Source organism: Malaclemys terrapin, chromosome 2 (assembly GCF_027887155.1).
Source record: "Malaclemys terrapin pileata isolate rMalTer1 chromosome 2, rMalTer1.hap1, whole genome shotgun sequence".
Taxonomy (NCBI): domain Eukaryota; kingdom Metazoa; phylum Chordata; order Testudines; family Emydidae; genus Malaclemys; species Malaclemys terrapin.
In genome coordinates, this window is record NC_071506.1 from 169,350,955 (window position 1) to 169,367,579 (window position 16,625).

General features: G+C 42.7%; 1 protein-coding gene across 1 annotated transcript in view; it reads left to right on the top strand.

The window, feature by feature from the left end:
* GALNT12 (polypeptide N-acetylgalactosaminyltransferase 12) overlaps positions 1 to 16,625 on the top strand; it is a 94,567-nt gene that overhangs the window by 53,417 nt on the left and 24,525 nt on the right. The window contains exons 6-7 of the mRNA XM_054018521.1: positions 1,982 to 2,158; positions 15,286 to 15,417. Coding sequence (XP_053874496.1) covers positions 1,982 to 2,158; positions 15,286 to 15,417 — 309 coding nt within the window. The remainder of the gene's footprint in view (positions 1 to 1,981; positions 2,159 to 15,285; positions 15,418 to 16,625) is intronic.

The window sequence follows — 16,625 nt, forward strand, 5'->3', positions numbered from 1 at the left end:
CTTTGTCACACCGTCTATTAAAAATGTTTGGTAAAAACACAAATGATAGCAAATTCCACTTTCCTTCTTGAAATAGTGGAACAAGAATGTTTAAGTTGCTAATATAAATATGCTTCTTGAAAAAATGTCAGACTCCGATTAAAAAAAATGGACAGTACAGTGAATATAATATAAAGAGAAGAATATTTCAAAATATTTATTCCATGGGAGAGAAGATGAAACTTAAACCAACAGTCTTTGGAGTGAAATTGGACAGTAAATTTGATGAGAATTTTCAGTGCCATCACTTCCTCTGCATCGAGTGATAAAAAATGAAATGGATATTTTTTTGATCTGGAATTATGGCTGATTTCAAGTACTCTCCAAATATTGTCCAGCTTTTGTCTGTCCTTAATTAATGCAGTTTGATCTGGGTTTATATAAATGGAGGCAATAGACTCCAATTGACTGGCTAGTATTTTTGCTAAAATATTTGTCATTTTTCAGTAGTGATATGGGTCTGTGAGAGAGCGGCATAAGGGAAGGTCTTTTCCACTTTAGGGAAAACAACTTATAGGAAAAAGGAAAATAGACCCAAACTAGCCAGCACTACATCTCTGGGTGCTTTTTAACAGTCTTAAGTAAATTAAGTATAAGCATTTGTATCTTGTGTTAAGAGGTTGGACCCAAGTGTGCAGGACAGCTTTGTTTTTAATCTTCTTTGGAAAAGATGGAAATGATGATACTCTGCTACCTGATATAACACTAATTCAGATATAACGTGGTAAAGCAGCGCTCTGGGGGCGCGGGGCTGCGCACTCCATTGGATCAAAGCAAGTTCAATATAACGCGGTTTCACCTATAATGCGGTAAAGATTTTTTGGCTCCCGAGGACAGCGTTATATCGAGGTAGAGGTGTACAACTGAAACTTTCTCAGCTTACTGACAGAGTTGTGAATTTTCTTAAGTCAGTTTCCCCAAAGGAACATAGACAGAGCAAAGAGGAGATGGCAAAATGGAAGAGAATAAGTTCTAAAGGCTTCATACTAATTAATTGGAACAAAAAAATAAAAGTTTAGAATAGGACAGTAAAAAACTGGCAGAAGCAAAGACAAAGACCAACCAGGCTGAACAGAGACCCTTCACTCTGGGTTTTATACTTGCTCTATGGAATAATGCTAGGATGATTCACAGCAGTCCTTCTTGAATTTTCCCAGGAGCTCTTCTAACTTAAACAGTCTCAGCTCATAAACAAGAAAAATGTTGGGAAAACCCAAAACATATCCATAAGAGTTGAAACAAAGTTTAGACATGGTTCCTGCATGCATTGTGTAGACCTTAGCATGATTTTGGCTAAATGGTTTTAGGTTGTTTCCAAAGGTTTTCTTGATATTGGTCTGTAGCACTCTAACCTTAGATAGGCCACTCTCAGGACAGGTAGCTTCCTCCTACATCTAGTGAATGCTGTTTCTCCCTCTGCTGAAGGCTGTCTGCAGACTCTGGCAGACATCACTTCTTCACAACCAGGAGGGCTAGAATATATTTAAATGAAAGCTTAGTTTCACATGTTTAAGAGCTAGGGTGGTAGGCACTTTCCTATTGTATATATTACTTACACCCTGGGGTAGAGCTGGATTATCTGAACCCCAGAGAGGAGGAAGCAAGCCTGAGTTGACCAGTGCAGCTCAGCATAGCACAAATGATCATGCTTTGAACATCTGTAGTATTTCATCTTTGCCAACCAGAACTCCAGTGAAAGCACTGTGGTATTCCTGACTCCGTTATCTTACCCATTCTCACATTGATGTGCTTTGACACCTTTGTTTATTTACCTGTAAATTGAGGATCATATTTACCTCCCTCCTGATATTGATATTTATAGTTTATAAGGTGCTTTGAGATTTTTGGGAAAATGCTATAAATACACAGTATTGTTGTTCTGCATATTCTACTGTTTACGTGGTTTCAGATTGCCAACATGTAATGTAAATTCTTTGTTTAGATCTGGCAGTGCGGAGGAAGTCTTGAGATCCACCCATGTTCTCATGTAGGTCATGTTTTCCCCAAACAAGCTCCCTACTCACGCGCCAAGGCCCTGGCTAACAGTGTACGTGCAGCAGAAGTTTGGATGGACGAATACAAAGAGCTTTATTACCACCGAAATCCACATGCACGTATGGTGAGTTTGTGCTTAGAACTAAACTTGTATTTCTTTTCAATTTAACAGAAAAATCATTGATGGTGTTTGTTTTAGTAGCTAAATTCAGGTTTTTTGCAAATTAATGTCTTTCACTGACATAAAAATGAACATTATCTACAGGGTTAATTTTTAATATCTCTTGGAAAACTGGGGAAACTCCAGAGGACTGGAAGAAAGCAATAGCTGTGCCTGTATTTAAAAAGGGTAAGCTGCATGACCCAGGTAATGACAGGCTGGTTAGGTTGACATTGATGCATATTGGAATAATGCAACAGCTGTTACAGGACTCTGTCAGTACATGATAGAAATACAATTAATGCTACCAACTAGTTTAATGGAAAATAGGTCTTATCTAACCTACTTGGCAATGTTCTTCAACAAGATTACAAGTCTGGTTGATAAAGGTAGCTGTGTTTTTGTAGCTGTGTTGGTCATTAGAGAGCTATTACAGAGACAAGGTGGGTGAGATAACATCTTTTATTGGACTGACTTCGGTTGGTAAGAGAGACGAGATTTCGAGCTACACAGCACTCTCTCTCTCACTAACAGAAGCTGGTCCAATGAAAAATATTACCTCACCCACCTTTCTCTCTAAAAGTAACTGGTGACATAATAGATTTGTTTTTTGTAAGTTTGGCATAGTGCTGTAGAACATTCTGATTTAAAATATTAATGTGATACAAAATTAATATGGTGCAAATTAATTTGATTAAAATACAGATCTAAAAACATAATTGTTAATGGAGAATCATAAATGAGAGAGAATGCTGCTGGTGGGGTGTTCCAGGGATTGTTTTTTTCCAAAAAGTTATTTTTAGGAATAATATGGAAAAAATATATAAAATCATTGGTGCTAAAAGTTAGCAGGTAACACAAAGATTGGCAGGAAGGTTAATAATGAGGACAGGTCATTGATATAGAATGATCTGATCACTTGATAAGCTGGGCACAGATAAGCAATGTGCATTTTGATTCAGACAAATGAGAGGTCATACATCTAGGATATCCTTATAGGGTGGTATCTATCCTGGAAAGCAATCACTCTGAAAGATCACTGTAGTGAGCTTCGAGAGTGATGCTATGGCAAAAAATGTTAACATGGTCCTTGGATGTATAAATGAGAATATAAAGTAGGAGTAGAGAGATTACATCACCTTTGCATATCACACTAGTAAGACCATTGCATGAATATTGTGTCCATTTCTGATGGCCGCACTTAAGGTGATGAAAATTGGAGAGGGATGAGAGAATTGATAGAGAAATGATTTGGGGTCTGAAAAATATTCTTTACAATGTAATATTTAAGGAGTCTACTTTAGTTTGCTTGTCAAAGAGAAGATTATATTATCACTAAGTATCTACATAAACTGAAGATATCCAACATTGCAGGAATGGGGGAAGGGGATTAATTTAGATGTCTTAATAGGGCTGTCGATTAATTGCAGTTAACTCATGCAATTAACTCAAAATAATTAATCGCGATTAAAAATATTTATCCTGATGAATCAGTTTTAATTGCACTGTTAAATAATAGAATACCAATTGAAATTAAGTATTTTGGATGTTTTTCTGCATTTTCATATACTGTATTCTGTTATTTAAGTCAGTGTATATTTTTGCTTACAATTATTTGCACTGTAAAATTTAATATATTTTTCAATTCGCCTCATACAAGTACAGTAGTGCAATCACTTTGTCGTGAAAGTGAAACTTACAAATGTAGATTTTTTTTTTTATGTGACTTCACTCAGACAAAACAATGTAAAACTTCAGAGCCTACAAGTCCACTCAGTCCTACTTCTTGTTCAGTCAATCGCTAAGGCCTGGTCTACACTAGGCGTTTATGTCGAAGTTAGCGCCGTTACATCGAATTAACCCTGCACCCGTCCACACCGCGAAGGTATTTAGTTGGATATAGAGGTCTCTTTAATTCGACTTCTGTACTCCTCCCCGACGAGGGGAGTAGCGCTAAATTCGACAGTCTTGGATCTCATCGCTGTGTGGGGTGATGAGTCCGTGCTTTCCGAGCTGCGCTCCAAGAAACGGAATGCAAAGATCTACGAGAAGATCTCTAAAGACATGTCAGAGAGAGGATACAGCCGGGATGCAACGCAGTGCCGCGTGAAAATCAAGGAGCTGAGACAAGGCTACCAGAAGACCAAAGAGGCAAACGGACGCTCCGGATCCCATCCCCAGAAATCAGCAGCTGGGACTGCTTTACCGTTCCTTTACAGAACTGTAACCGCTGGTTTGCAGCCACGCGGTGGAGGCGGGAGAGGGGCAGCCGAAAGGGATCGTTCCCGGGGACAGCCGCGAGGGTGTGGGACAGGAGCAGAGTTCCTGCTTGCCGGATTGCTGGCAGCAGGGACCGACATTGATTTCAATGTGAAATGAGGCCATTGCTAATATTAAAGTTTTAAGCTGCCACGAGTCTACGGCTTACCATGTCTGCCTGCAACAGAAATTCCGTTGTCCTGACACGGTTCTCAAATGTGCTGTGCAAGACCCCAGGCACTGAATGCGAAGGCCGAGAATTCGACCTTGTGCTGAGTGCGCATGTGATAGGTGCTGTGCATGGTCTTGTTCACAGAGAAAGACTATGTTCTTTGTTCACAACTACATTTATCTTTCTGAGGAATTCACTCCCTTTTTCCCATTCCCACAGCCCCATCTGCGACTGTCTCACAACCTAGCCTGGCATCACACTCCCAGAGGCTAGCGAGGATTAGGCATAGGAAGAAGAGGACACGGGAGGACATGTTCTCAGAGCTTATGGCCTGCTCCCGAGCCCAGGCAGCACAGCAGACCCAGTGGCGGGAGAACTTGTCCCAAATGCAGCAAGCAAACATGGATCGGGAGGAGAGGTGGCGGCAGGAAGACCAGCAGGCGACTCAAACCCTGCTTGGACTACTGAGGGAGCAAACGGACACGCTCCGGCGCCTTGTGGATGTTCTGCAGGAGGACAGAGCCCCACTGCAGTCCATCTCTAACCGCCCTCCCCCGCCACCAAGTCCCATACCCCCCTCACCCAAAGTGCACAGAAGGAGAGGCGGCAGAGTCCACGCCAACTCTCACTCCACCCCTGCAGAGAGCTCTAGTAGCAGAAGGCTCTCATTTCCCAAAATTTGACAAGTTCTTTCCTTCCCGCCTGACACAAGCCCCCGTCCAAGTTTCACCTCCCAGTTCCATGTGTAGTTGATAATAAAAAATATGTTTCTGTTAACTAATGTTTCCATCATGTTCTTTTGGAGGAGGGGGGGAAAGGGGGATGGTAATTGGACAGGACAGTCACCTTTGGCAGGGTACATAGGCGGGGGCAGGTACAGCAGCAGGGCACATACACAGTGCAGTGACTAGTTGCCCTGGTCAGTCTGGGAGGTGGTTTTCATGTTCTGTAGTGGGGGGTGGGTTGCTCTGTGACTTTGTGGCGGGGGAGGGCAGTTACAGATCTTAAGCTGCGGTCCTTATGCAGGATCACAGAGCCACACAGCAGGAGATCTGTAACCGTCCTCCCCCTGCCACAAAGTCACATAGCCCCCCCCATACACACAGTCCCGATCAGGAGGGGTGACAGGCTCCGTTGAAAGAACCAGCCCACCACAGCGGAGCCTGTCAATCCTTGAGTTTAGAAGCTTTCTTTGCGTCACTACACTACACCCGCTCCGCACCACAATCCGCGTCCCAGTTTTAAAAAATTCCCGCGAAAACAGTAGTAAAGAAAACGGTGTTCATTAACAAAGTAGAACTGATTTTATTTCGAAACGTGTGTTGGAAGGGGGGGAGAAGGGGGTATGTAACTGGAGAGGATAGTCAACATAAACTGGGTAAAGAAACGGGGGCAGGTTCGGCTTCTCTGTACACAAACTTTACAGTCACAGGTTACCCTGCTCACTCAGGAACTTAGCTTTCAAAGCCTCCCGGATGCACAGCGCGTCCCGCTGGTCTCTTCTAATCGCCCGGCTGTCTGGCTGTGCGTAATCAGAAGCCAGGCTATTTTCCTCAACCTCCCACCCCGCCATAAAGGTCTCCCCCTTGCTCTCACAGAGATTGTGGAGCACACAGCAAGCTGCTATAACAATGGGGATATTGGTTTCGCTGAGATCACAGCGAGTCAGCAAGCTTCTCCATCTCCCCTTGAGACGGCCAAAAGCACACTCCACCACCATTCTGCACTTGCTCAGCCGGTAGTTGAAGAGTTCTTTTTCACTGTCCAGGGCGCCAGTATAGGGCTTCATGAGCCAGGGCATTAGCGGGTAGGCTGGGTCCCCGAGGATGACTATAGGCATCTCCACATCCCCAACAGTTATTTTGTGGTCCGGGAAGTAAATACCTTGCTGCAGCCGTCTAAACAGACCAGAGTTCCTGAAAACACGAGCGTCATGAACCTTGCCCGGCCATCCGACGTAGATGTTTGTAAAACGTCCCCTGTGGTCCACCAGTGCTTGCAGCACCATGGAAAAGTAGCCCTTTCTGTTAATGTACTGGCTGGCCTGGTGGTCCGGTGCCAGGATAGGGATGTGAGTTCCATCTATGGCCCCACCGCAGTTTGGGAATCCCATCGCTGCGAAGCCATCTATGATCGCCTCCACGTTTCCCAGGGTCACTACCTTTGGCAGCAGTACATCAACGATTGCCTTGGCTACTTGCATCACAACAACCCCCACAGTAGATTTGCCCACCCCAAACTGGTTCGCGACTGACCGGTAGCTGTCTGGCGTTGCAAGCTTCCAGAGGGCTATGGCCACTCGCTTCTGGACAGTCAGGGCTACTCGCATCCGGGTGTCATTGCGCTTCAGGGCAGGGGACAGCAACTCACAAAGTTCCAGGAAAGTTCCCTTCCGCATGCGAAAGTTTCGCAGCCACTGGGATTCATCCCAGACCTGCAGCACTATGCGGTCCCACCACTCAGTGCTTGTTTCCCGTGCCCAGAATCGCCGTTCCACGGCATCAACATGACCCATTGCGACCGTGATGTCCTCGGCGCTGGGTCCCCTGCTTTCTGAGAGGTCTGTGCTACTCTCGGACTTCAGGCCATCACCGCGGTGACGTAGCCTCCTCGCCTGACTTATCTGCATCTGCCTCAGGGAAAGGTGTATGATAAGCTGCGAGGCGTTGAGAGCGGCCACAACTGCAGCGATGGTCGCAGTGTGCTCCATGCTCGCAGTGCTGTGGCGTCCGCGCTGTCACTGACTAGAAAAGTGCGCGAACTGATTTCCCGCCGGCGCTTTCAGGGAGGGAGGGCGGGAGTGATGGACGGATGACGACAGTTACCCAAAAGCACCCTGGACACTTTTTTTTTACCCAGAAGGCATTTGCGGCTCCACCCAGAATTCCAATGGGCAGCGGGGACTCCGGGAACTGTGGGATAGCTGCCCACAGTGCACAGCTTCCAATGTCGACGCTTTCCCCGTTAGTGTGGACTCACAAAGTCGAATTACTATCCTTAGTGTGGACACACACGTTCGACTTTGCAATATCGATTCCAAAAATTCGATTTAAGTAAAATCGAACTACTCTCGTAGTGTAGACAAGGCCTAAGACAAACAAGTTTGTTTACATTTAAAGGAGATAATGCTGCCCTCTTCTTATTTACAAAGTCACCAGAAAATGAGAACAGGCATTTGCATGGCACTTTCGTAGCTGGCATTGCAAGGTATTTACATGCCAGATATGCTAAACATTCATATGCCCCTTCATGCTTTGTCCACCATTCCATAGGACATGCTTCCATGCTGATGACACTCATTTAAAAAAAAAAAAGCGTTAATTAAATTTCTGACTGAACTCCTTGGGGCAATATTGTATGTCCCCTTGTAGCGGTGCCTGCTCCCAGCCCCTCCACAAACTCAGTTGGAGACCGCTCTAAAGTACATGCACTAGTGCTTTTATTGTTCGTGCCTATCCCCACCACCTACTATTTACATATCTTAGAGACCAACACCCTGGGAGACCACTAGCTTCTCCTGCCAGCAGGGCTCTACAGCTCCTTGCTCCTCCCTTTCTTCTCTCTCCCCCTCTGCTTCCTCCCAGCCAGCTTTATATAGCAGGCTGGCCACTCAGGCCCACAGGTGCATCCCCTCAGGTGATTAGGGTGTGGCCTCTCCAGCCAGTTCTAACTAATCCCCCTTTTTTAAGCAGAGCTGGGCTAACAGGGGCCTGACTTGGATCTCCTAGCCAGCATCCTGTTACACCCCTGCATCTGCCATATATTTCCTGGTATAGCAGTCTCAGATGATAACCCAGCACGTTGTTCATGTTAAGAACACTTTTGCTGCAGATTTGACAAAATGCAAATAAGGTACCAATTTGAGATTTTTTTTAAAAGATAGCTACAGCAGTGGACACAAGGTTTAAGAATCTGAAGTTCCTTCCAAAATCTGAGAGGGACAAGGTGTGGAGCTTGGTTTTAGAAGTCTTAAAAGAGCAACACTCTGATACAGAAACTACAGTACCCAAACCACCAAAAGAGAAAATCAACCTTCTGCTGGTGGCATCTGACTCAGATAATGAAAATGAACATGCATTGGTCCGCACTGCTTTGGATTGTTATCGAGCAGAACCCATCATCAGCATGGACACATGTCTTCTGGAATGGTGGTTGAAGCATGAAGGGACATGTGAATCTTTAGCGCATCTGGCACACAAATATCTTGCGACGCTGGCTACAACAGTGCCACGAGAATGCCTTTTTCTCAGTTTCAGGTGACATTGTAAACAAGAAGTTGTCAGCATTATCTCCTGGAAATGTAAACAAACTTGTTTGTCTGAGCAATTAGCTGAACAAGAAGTAGGACTAGGTGGACTTGCAGGCTTTAAAATTTTACATGTTTTATTTTTGAATGCAGGGTTTTTTGTATATATATTTCTACATTTATACGTTCAACTTCATGATAAAGATTGCATTACAGTACTTGTATTAGGTGAATTGAAAAATATTTTTTACAGTGTAAATACTTGTAATCAAAAATAAAGTGAGCACTGTACACTTTGTATTCCGAGTTGTAATTGAAATCAATATTTGAAAATGTAGAAAACATCCAAAATATTTAAATAAATGGTATTCTATTTAACAGTATAACTAATTGCGCAATTAATCACGATTGATTTTTCTAATTGCTGACAGCCCTACTTTCTAAACAAGATGTTTTAGCTCAACAACATGTCACTACAGCTTCTCATTGAAATGGTTAAGGTTTTTTTTTTTTTTTAAATATGGGGAAAAAACATTTTCCCCTTATCTCCTTCTTGGAAGCAGCTGAATCATTTTTAGCTGAAACTTTCCCAAAATTTTCAACATGAAATAGACACCTGGCATGGAGAATTACAACCTGTATAGTTAATGTTTGGCAAAGTTATAAACCACTGAAAACGGGGCCTTATAATAGGAAAGTTTCAGGTAATCTTAACCATAGGGAGCAATACCTTCAATGGTTTTCAGGGGTTTATACTACTATGCTACCTAAAATTATAATATTGAAACAGTATGATCTTGTAGCAGAGCTAGAAGTAGAACCCAAATCTTCCATCTAGAGCCCTATGCAGGATTATTTTTAATTGTGCTCCTGTGCTGTTCCCACTATCATGGCAGCAAGTCCTGCAGGAACTGCAGGATCCTGGTCCTGCTGTAGGGCTCTACACTAGTCCTGTGCAGGACTCTTCCATCTTCAAATCCCATGCTTTAACCATGAGACCTGACCATCTCATATACACCTTTATTTTAAGAGTTTGTCATAAAGTGAAAACAGATTGTTATCAATTATAGGAAGCAGAATCTCCACTAATTGATCAGATTGCTGGAGGGATAGCCATTACTGAGTAATGGAATTTTTAAAAACATCAGCCACTTACATATAGCTCACTAAAGTACAGAACACTCCAAACGTGTACTTATATGGATAAGCTGATACGACAGCTTGAAGCACACAATAGACATATTTGCTGAACCTGTCAACACAGCATATTTAGTCGTGTCCCATTAGATTTCACAGGCTAAGCATGGCCAGACTGAGTCAGTAGTTGAATGGGAGACATACAAGGAATATATATACCGTACATGCTGCAGGATATGGTAGTGTTGATTCACTAGTTAACCCTCTTCTGTTTTAGCAGATATTTAACCAGTGTACAAATATGGTTTCAGGCGATGTCTAAGCTACAGACATCAATGTAGCTATGCCAATAAGTCAGGGGTGTGTAGAGGTGTGATCCCTGACTGACACAGCTGTCCTGGCAAAAGTTCCTACATAGACTCACTTATACTGGCATAAGTGCTTTACTGGAATAGTTTTTTTTTTTTTTTTTTTTTCATTCATAGGGTGGGTGGAATCAGCTATATCAGTAAAAACACAGTTTTGCTGGTATAACTACATCTAGAGTGGGAGCGCTTTGCTGATATACTATACTAGTATTCCTATACTGGTAAAGGGCTCCTAGTGTACATGTGACCTTGGAGGATGGGGCAGTTTTGGCAAAGATACCCTCTTTCAAAAGAGACATAACTTGGATATCTTTGGCCATTTGTGGTCAAAGACCTCACTCTACTTTTCATAAGAGTAGAGATATTAATGCCAGCGTTCTAGCCAAACTCCATTCCATTCTCCATATTTATTGTACTGTATTAAAACAAAAAACCCATTAACTTTAACCTCATGCTCTCTTGTTTCAAGATATTGGCACATCTGATTATCACAATCAACATACATGACATACATAGAGTTCTACTTTACCATTACAGAAGTCACCCATCAAAGTTTTGTGTTGGAACACAAGTTTGATAAAACAGGGATGTGCATTATTTTTCCATAACTGTTGGAGATGGAATTGAATGCTTTCCAGAGTGTGGGAATGTTATTGGTGTCATGCATGATGGGAAGGTGGCAATAAATGCTGGGGAATTTTCCCTTTATTTTTTAATTCCATAATTTTAAGGTGCTTGGTAGCTGCAGGATGTTGTGCTGAATCTTTAACTGTCATTAAATGATTTTTTTTCTGTTAATAGCCTAGATTTTTTTTTTTTAGTTGAGTTGCTGTAACTCACTATGTTTAGGCTGGAGGGTTTGCTTTTTGTTATGGGAACCACAATTCAGGGGGCACAATTTTTGGAAAAACAATGTGATGCAACAAATGGCTCCTGGGTCCTGATACAGGATATTCCTTACTCTGCCCGCCCTTGGTAGTTTGACAGCCTCTCTATGCAGCAGGGTTCTTTGTGGTGATGGGGTACAGAAGCATTCCTGAGGGAAAGGGGATCTCCAAGGAATCAATACTGAGATCATAAACCCAGTGGAGGACATATTCATGCAATAGGAAATAGTGGGCCTTGCTGGGGAGAGAAAGGGGGCATTGGGTGACCAGGCACCCTTGCTGTTCCCATCCACACGTGCTAGCCATTTGGTTTTTGGGAACAGGTACATCTAAGCTCCTAATAGCCATGTTTTTTTTTCAACTTGGACATGAAAATTCAAACACTTCACAAGATACTATTGGCATTTTAAAATAATCTTAATCAAAACACAGTTTTGGTGAAAGTTGAACACTCCCACTGAAACTAAAACTTTGGGAAAATCTTAACTATGGATGGTGCAATGGCTCCACCAATATTAACATCACATTGTTCTATCTATCTGTTAGTCTGTATCTCAGGTCTTCCTCCCATTTAGCAGTGGGAATGGGAGGGTGATCGTGATCCCTGACACCTATTTGCTACCTTCCTGGGAGTCTCAAACTCTAGGATGACAACTCCTATTGTAATCTAGCCAGGGAGAAAAGTATTCAGAGTAAGCCATTGCTAATCAGTGAAGTATTCAACAAGGGAAATGTCACATGCAGAAAGGAAACTCCTTGCATCTGGTCTGATCTCAGACAAGTGGTTCAGAACTTTTCCACATGAAACCAACAAACCCAAGTGTGCAAGAGGGAGGAGCTGCCAATGTAGAGTGCCTATTTCTTCTCAGAAAATAGTGAAGAGATGTGAATTTGGGGGCTTACCTTTTAATAAAGTTCTCAACTTTTAGAGCCTTGTCAAGTACATTGTTTGCTTTTTGTGTGTGTTCTCCTCTCTTCCCCCCCCCCCGCCCCCCAGTCTGCTGGCACCTAAGCTTCCAGTGAATTGAACAATGTGTCAGAATGGCTTGGAATGCAGTGGTTCTTTAAGTGCTTGTCCCTATGTATAGTGCACTTCAGGTTTACACATTTGTGCCATGCATCAAGGACTGCAGAAATTTTCTTAGCAATATCTATCTGGTCTGAGTATGTGCCCCTGCTCTTCTTGTGCTCTGTACCGAAGTTGTAAAAGGGGCTGCCAGACAGCTGCCATCTTAGTTCCCTTTTTACCACTTGTGGTTTAGAAAGGAGCTTCAGTGTTCACACTGACTTCAACTTTTTTCCTGTAAATAATTTGTAATAGTTTAGCTAACTAGTATAGTTAGGACAGACATTTGGGGTTCTGTACCCTAAGATTTGGGATCCTCCTCTGGGTCAGAAAGGGATTCCTGTATTTCCCCACCACACCCCTGTTCTTTGACAGTAGTGGGGAGAGCCCCCCAAGGAAGGATTCCTGGCTTCAAAAACTTCAACTGCCACAAATCCTTCCTGATCAGACTACCATCATGCCAGTCTGTACTGCCTGGAGGAAACCCACGTCTCATCCAGGTGCAGTATCTGCAAGTTGTCTCCAAGAAGGACAAAACAGCTGAGGAAGTTCCTGCTCCAAAGATTCCTCATGGAGAGGTCTTCGAGACTAGGGAAAACTTCTGATTGCAAAGACCTGTATGTTGGGCTGAAGAAGGTAGGAGCAGCACACTGAGTTTGGCTCTGTCCAGCTCCAAGGCCTCCCCCCACGCCCACTGGCTGCTGCTCTTCTCTAACGGGGTGGTGATTCCAACCATATCCTGATGATCCTAACCCTTTGCCACCCTTTTAAGCAAGTTCTGGAGAGACACCACAGATTTCCCTGGAAGAAATCCAGGAAGCCCTGCACAAACTGCAGAACATCATATGTAGCTCTAGTTCAAGTAGAGTGGAGCTTCCTATTAACAAGGCTATCCTTGAACCCACCAGGACACTTTGGCAGATGGTTCCACCAGTATCCAAGCAGGCTGAAAAGAGGTATTTCATATCTGCAAGAGGCTCAGACTAACTATTCTCATATTGGTCTCCCAATTCTCTGGTAGTATCAGCTACTACTGTGCATAGTAGGCAGAGACAAGCCAGGTTTCCTCCTCATGAAAAGGAGGCAAAGAGGTTGGACCTTTCTAGGAGAAAAGTGTACTCGTTGGCCTCTCTCCAGTGTCAAACTGAAGCCATCAAGCATTGATGGCAAAATATAATTTTATCATCTTTAATAAGCTGACAGACTTTGTCAAGAAAGTACCTCAGGACTCTAGGGAGCAGTTTTAGGCCCTGATCGAAGAGGGTGGCTAGGTCTGATGGCCAGATGGCTTTAAATGTGGTGAACACAGCAGCGATGGCAAGGGCAGTGGTAATGAGGTGGCTCTCTTTTCCAGGGTTCCTGAAGGAAATGCAAACAGTGTAGGACCTTTTGTTTGAGTGCAACAAGCTGCTCTGCACAAAGACAGAATAATTCTTCCACTTGCTAAAAGTCTCTGGAGCCATGCTCTACACCCTTGATGTGCACATGCTTATGATTAAGTGGAAATCCAGCAAGCAGCAATTTTGACAGACCAGCCCTGCTGGCATTTTTACCATTAGCAGCAGCAAGAACTACTCCTCAGGTATCAGAGGACTCATGAAAATGGTGCTCTGGGGCAATCATCCATTATCTCCCAGCCAGCACTGGCTCCAAAGTGAGTGTTTTAATGGAACTTTCAAGAGCCATGCACCAACAACCTCATCAGATCTAGACATTTCCACTGTCTTTTCTACCCTTTTGGAGGAAGACTCTCCCATTACCTGTCAGCCTGGACAGAGAACACTATGGACAAGTGAATACTAGAGGTTATCTCCTTGGGATAGCCATGCAGTTTTTACCTCATCTCGCTTCCTGAAAGGCTTGGTTAGAGTCTTCCCTCCAAATCTTGTATCAACCAAATCTTGAACCTGGTTTTATCAACTCAGACAAGGGCAGTACTTGAGCATCTTGCTTTTTGATACCTTTATGGAAAGGTAACAGTTCTAGTTATGTCTGCCAGAAGAATAGGGGAGTTAGGAGGGTTCCTGGCTGACACCCTTCACCATACATTTTTCCAGAAGGATAAAATATTCATGAGACTTTACCCAATATTTATTCTTAAGGTAGTATTTCTTTCACATCAATCAAGTATCCACTAACCTGTATTTCACAAATGAGTAGGCAAGAGGTGATGTGGTACTCCTCAGATGTGCGTAGGGACTTTGCCTTTGTCTGCAGAGCACAAAGTAATTTCATACGCCTCACAGACTGTCGTATCTGTGGAAAAGATGGAAGGAGAGGCTAGAAACTTACTTTTGTTTTAATGAAAGGATAAGAAAGGGGCAGAGGAAAAGGAAGGTGGCCTCTTGGAAACTTGTGGATTGCAAATGAGGTTGTGACCACAGGTTGAGAACCCTTGGACTATGGAAAGAAGGCATATTTGAAGAAATTGTGAGCTCTATTTGAATCTGTAGCAAGTGAAAAGTTTGAGTGGTGGCTTTCTTTAGCAGATTTAAGGTTCCATTTTTAAACTTAGTTTTCTTTTATTGAATTTACTAATTTACAAGAGGTAAGTTCAAAGGCAACCTTAACTGAGAATTTCCAAACTTTTAAACACATTTAACTTTAATGATGTCTTTAGAGAGGATTTTGCAAATGGATGGTGAGAATAATTTAGCACTCTTAAAGTCTCAATAACAGTGCATGAATTTAAGTAACAGTTAAGGCTCTTTGACTGGATATTTTAATTTGCTACTGTGTTCACTTTAAACAGTTTTTTTTTAAAGAATTCAATTTGCACTGTGTTTGAAAGCATCGTTCTTAAAATATTAAGAAATTTAATAATGAAACCAAATCCAGGGCCAAGTAATGGGAGGGTTTTTTTCCTGGAAAGCACTGCAGGATCAGTTTCCTAATAGTGTATGTTGCTAATCTAACAAAGCACCTGTTCTTATTCTTCTATTGTATTTTATTGTAGGAGCCCTATGGAGATGTGACAGAAAGGAGGCTGCTTCGAGAGAAGCTCAGATGTAAAGACTTCAAATGGTTCTTGGAGAATATTTACCCTGAACTTCATGTACCTGAAGACAGAGCTGGCTTCTTTGGAATGGTAGGCAACATGCTTCATTGGTGTCTGGAAAGTGTCTCCCTAAGTCACTCTCTCCTCTTTTATTAGATAAGATATGGAAGATAAAGATGTACCTGGTATTTTTATTCCAGAAAATATTTATTTTGGTAGAATTTAATTAGACGTGGTAGACACTAAAATTTGGTGGGTATTAGAAATTTAATATAAAGTAAAATAGTATGGTTAAAACCAAAAGCTGCCATAAATTGCAGCTCAAAATTAAGTCTCTTAAGTGGGCTAATGGGGTTAGCGAGTATGGCTTTCAACATTTCTTAAACCATTAGATAAGGAAAAAGCATTTGAGATTTTGGGATATGTTTTTAGTTTTGAACTTGAAAACAGGAATAAAGTGCTTTTAAACATATATGAACACATAATTGAGATTAGACTAATAGTCAGGAAATAACTTTTTCCCTTTTTTTGAATTTTATTTGTTTGTAGCAATAAAGCACCCACACCAGCTGAGCATGCTGCTGGTTATCAGTAATACACATCTTTATTAGCATCACTCCTTCTACTAAGCAGCAATTCTTAATGTAAAAAAATGCTAATAATCCAGTACACCAAATAGCACCTCAGTTTCTGAACTCCCTCAAAAGGGCCATCAAAGCTGATAAACTGGCCCGAAACAGTTCAGATTGAAGGAAGGGATTCCAAAGCCCTGGGGGCTTTATGGAGAATGCTCAGCCAGCTGTCCCCTCTCTGTTATGTCAACCATGAGCACCTCAGTGATCACAACTGTGGTGCTCTGTCATGGGGAGCGATGGGCGGTAGTCATCCTTCAGATATTCTGGTCCCAGACCTTTTGGGACTTTATGTCAAAACTAACATTTGAAAGTTTATCCAGTAGGTAATTGTTGACCAATGCAGATCCCTGAGCACAGGTGTCATGTGCTGTCTAAGACACTCAGGGGTACATCTACTCTGCAAAATAACCCAACAACCCTGCAGCAGCAGGTCTCAGAACCTGGATCAACTGACTCTGACTCTTAAGGCTCATGCTGTAGGCTAAAAAAATAGTAGTGTAGACATTCCCACCCACCCCAAAAAGAGGGGTAGGTCTCAGAGCCCTGCAACCCAAGCAGGCATGTCTGCAGTATTATTTTTAGCCCTGTAGCACAAACGTGAGTCGGTATCCCAAACGTTGAGACTCACTGCCACTTTTTTTCCTGTTTGTTTTTTTTGCAGTG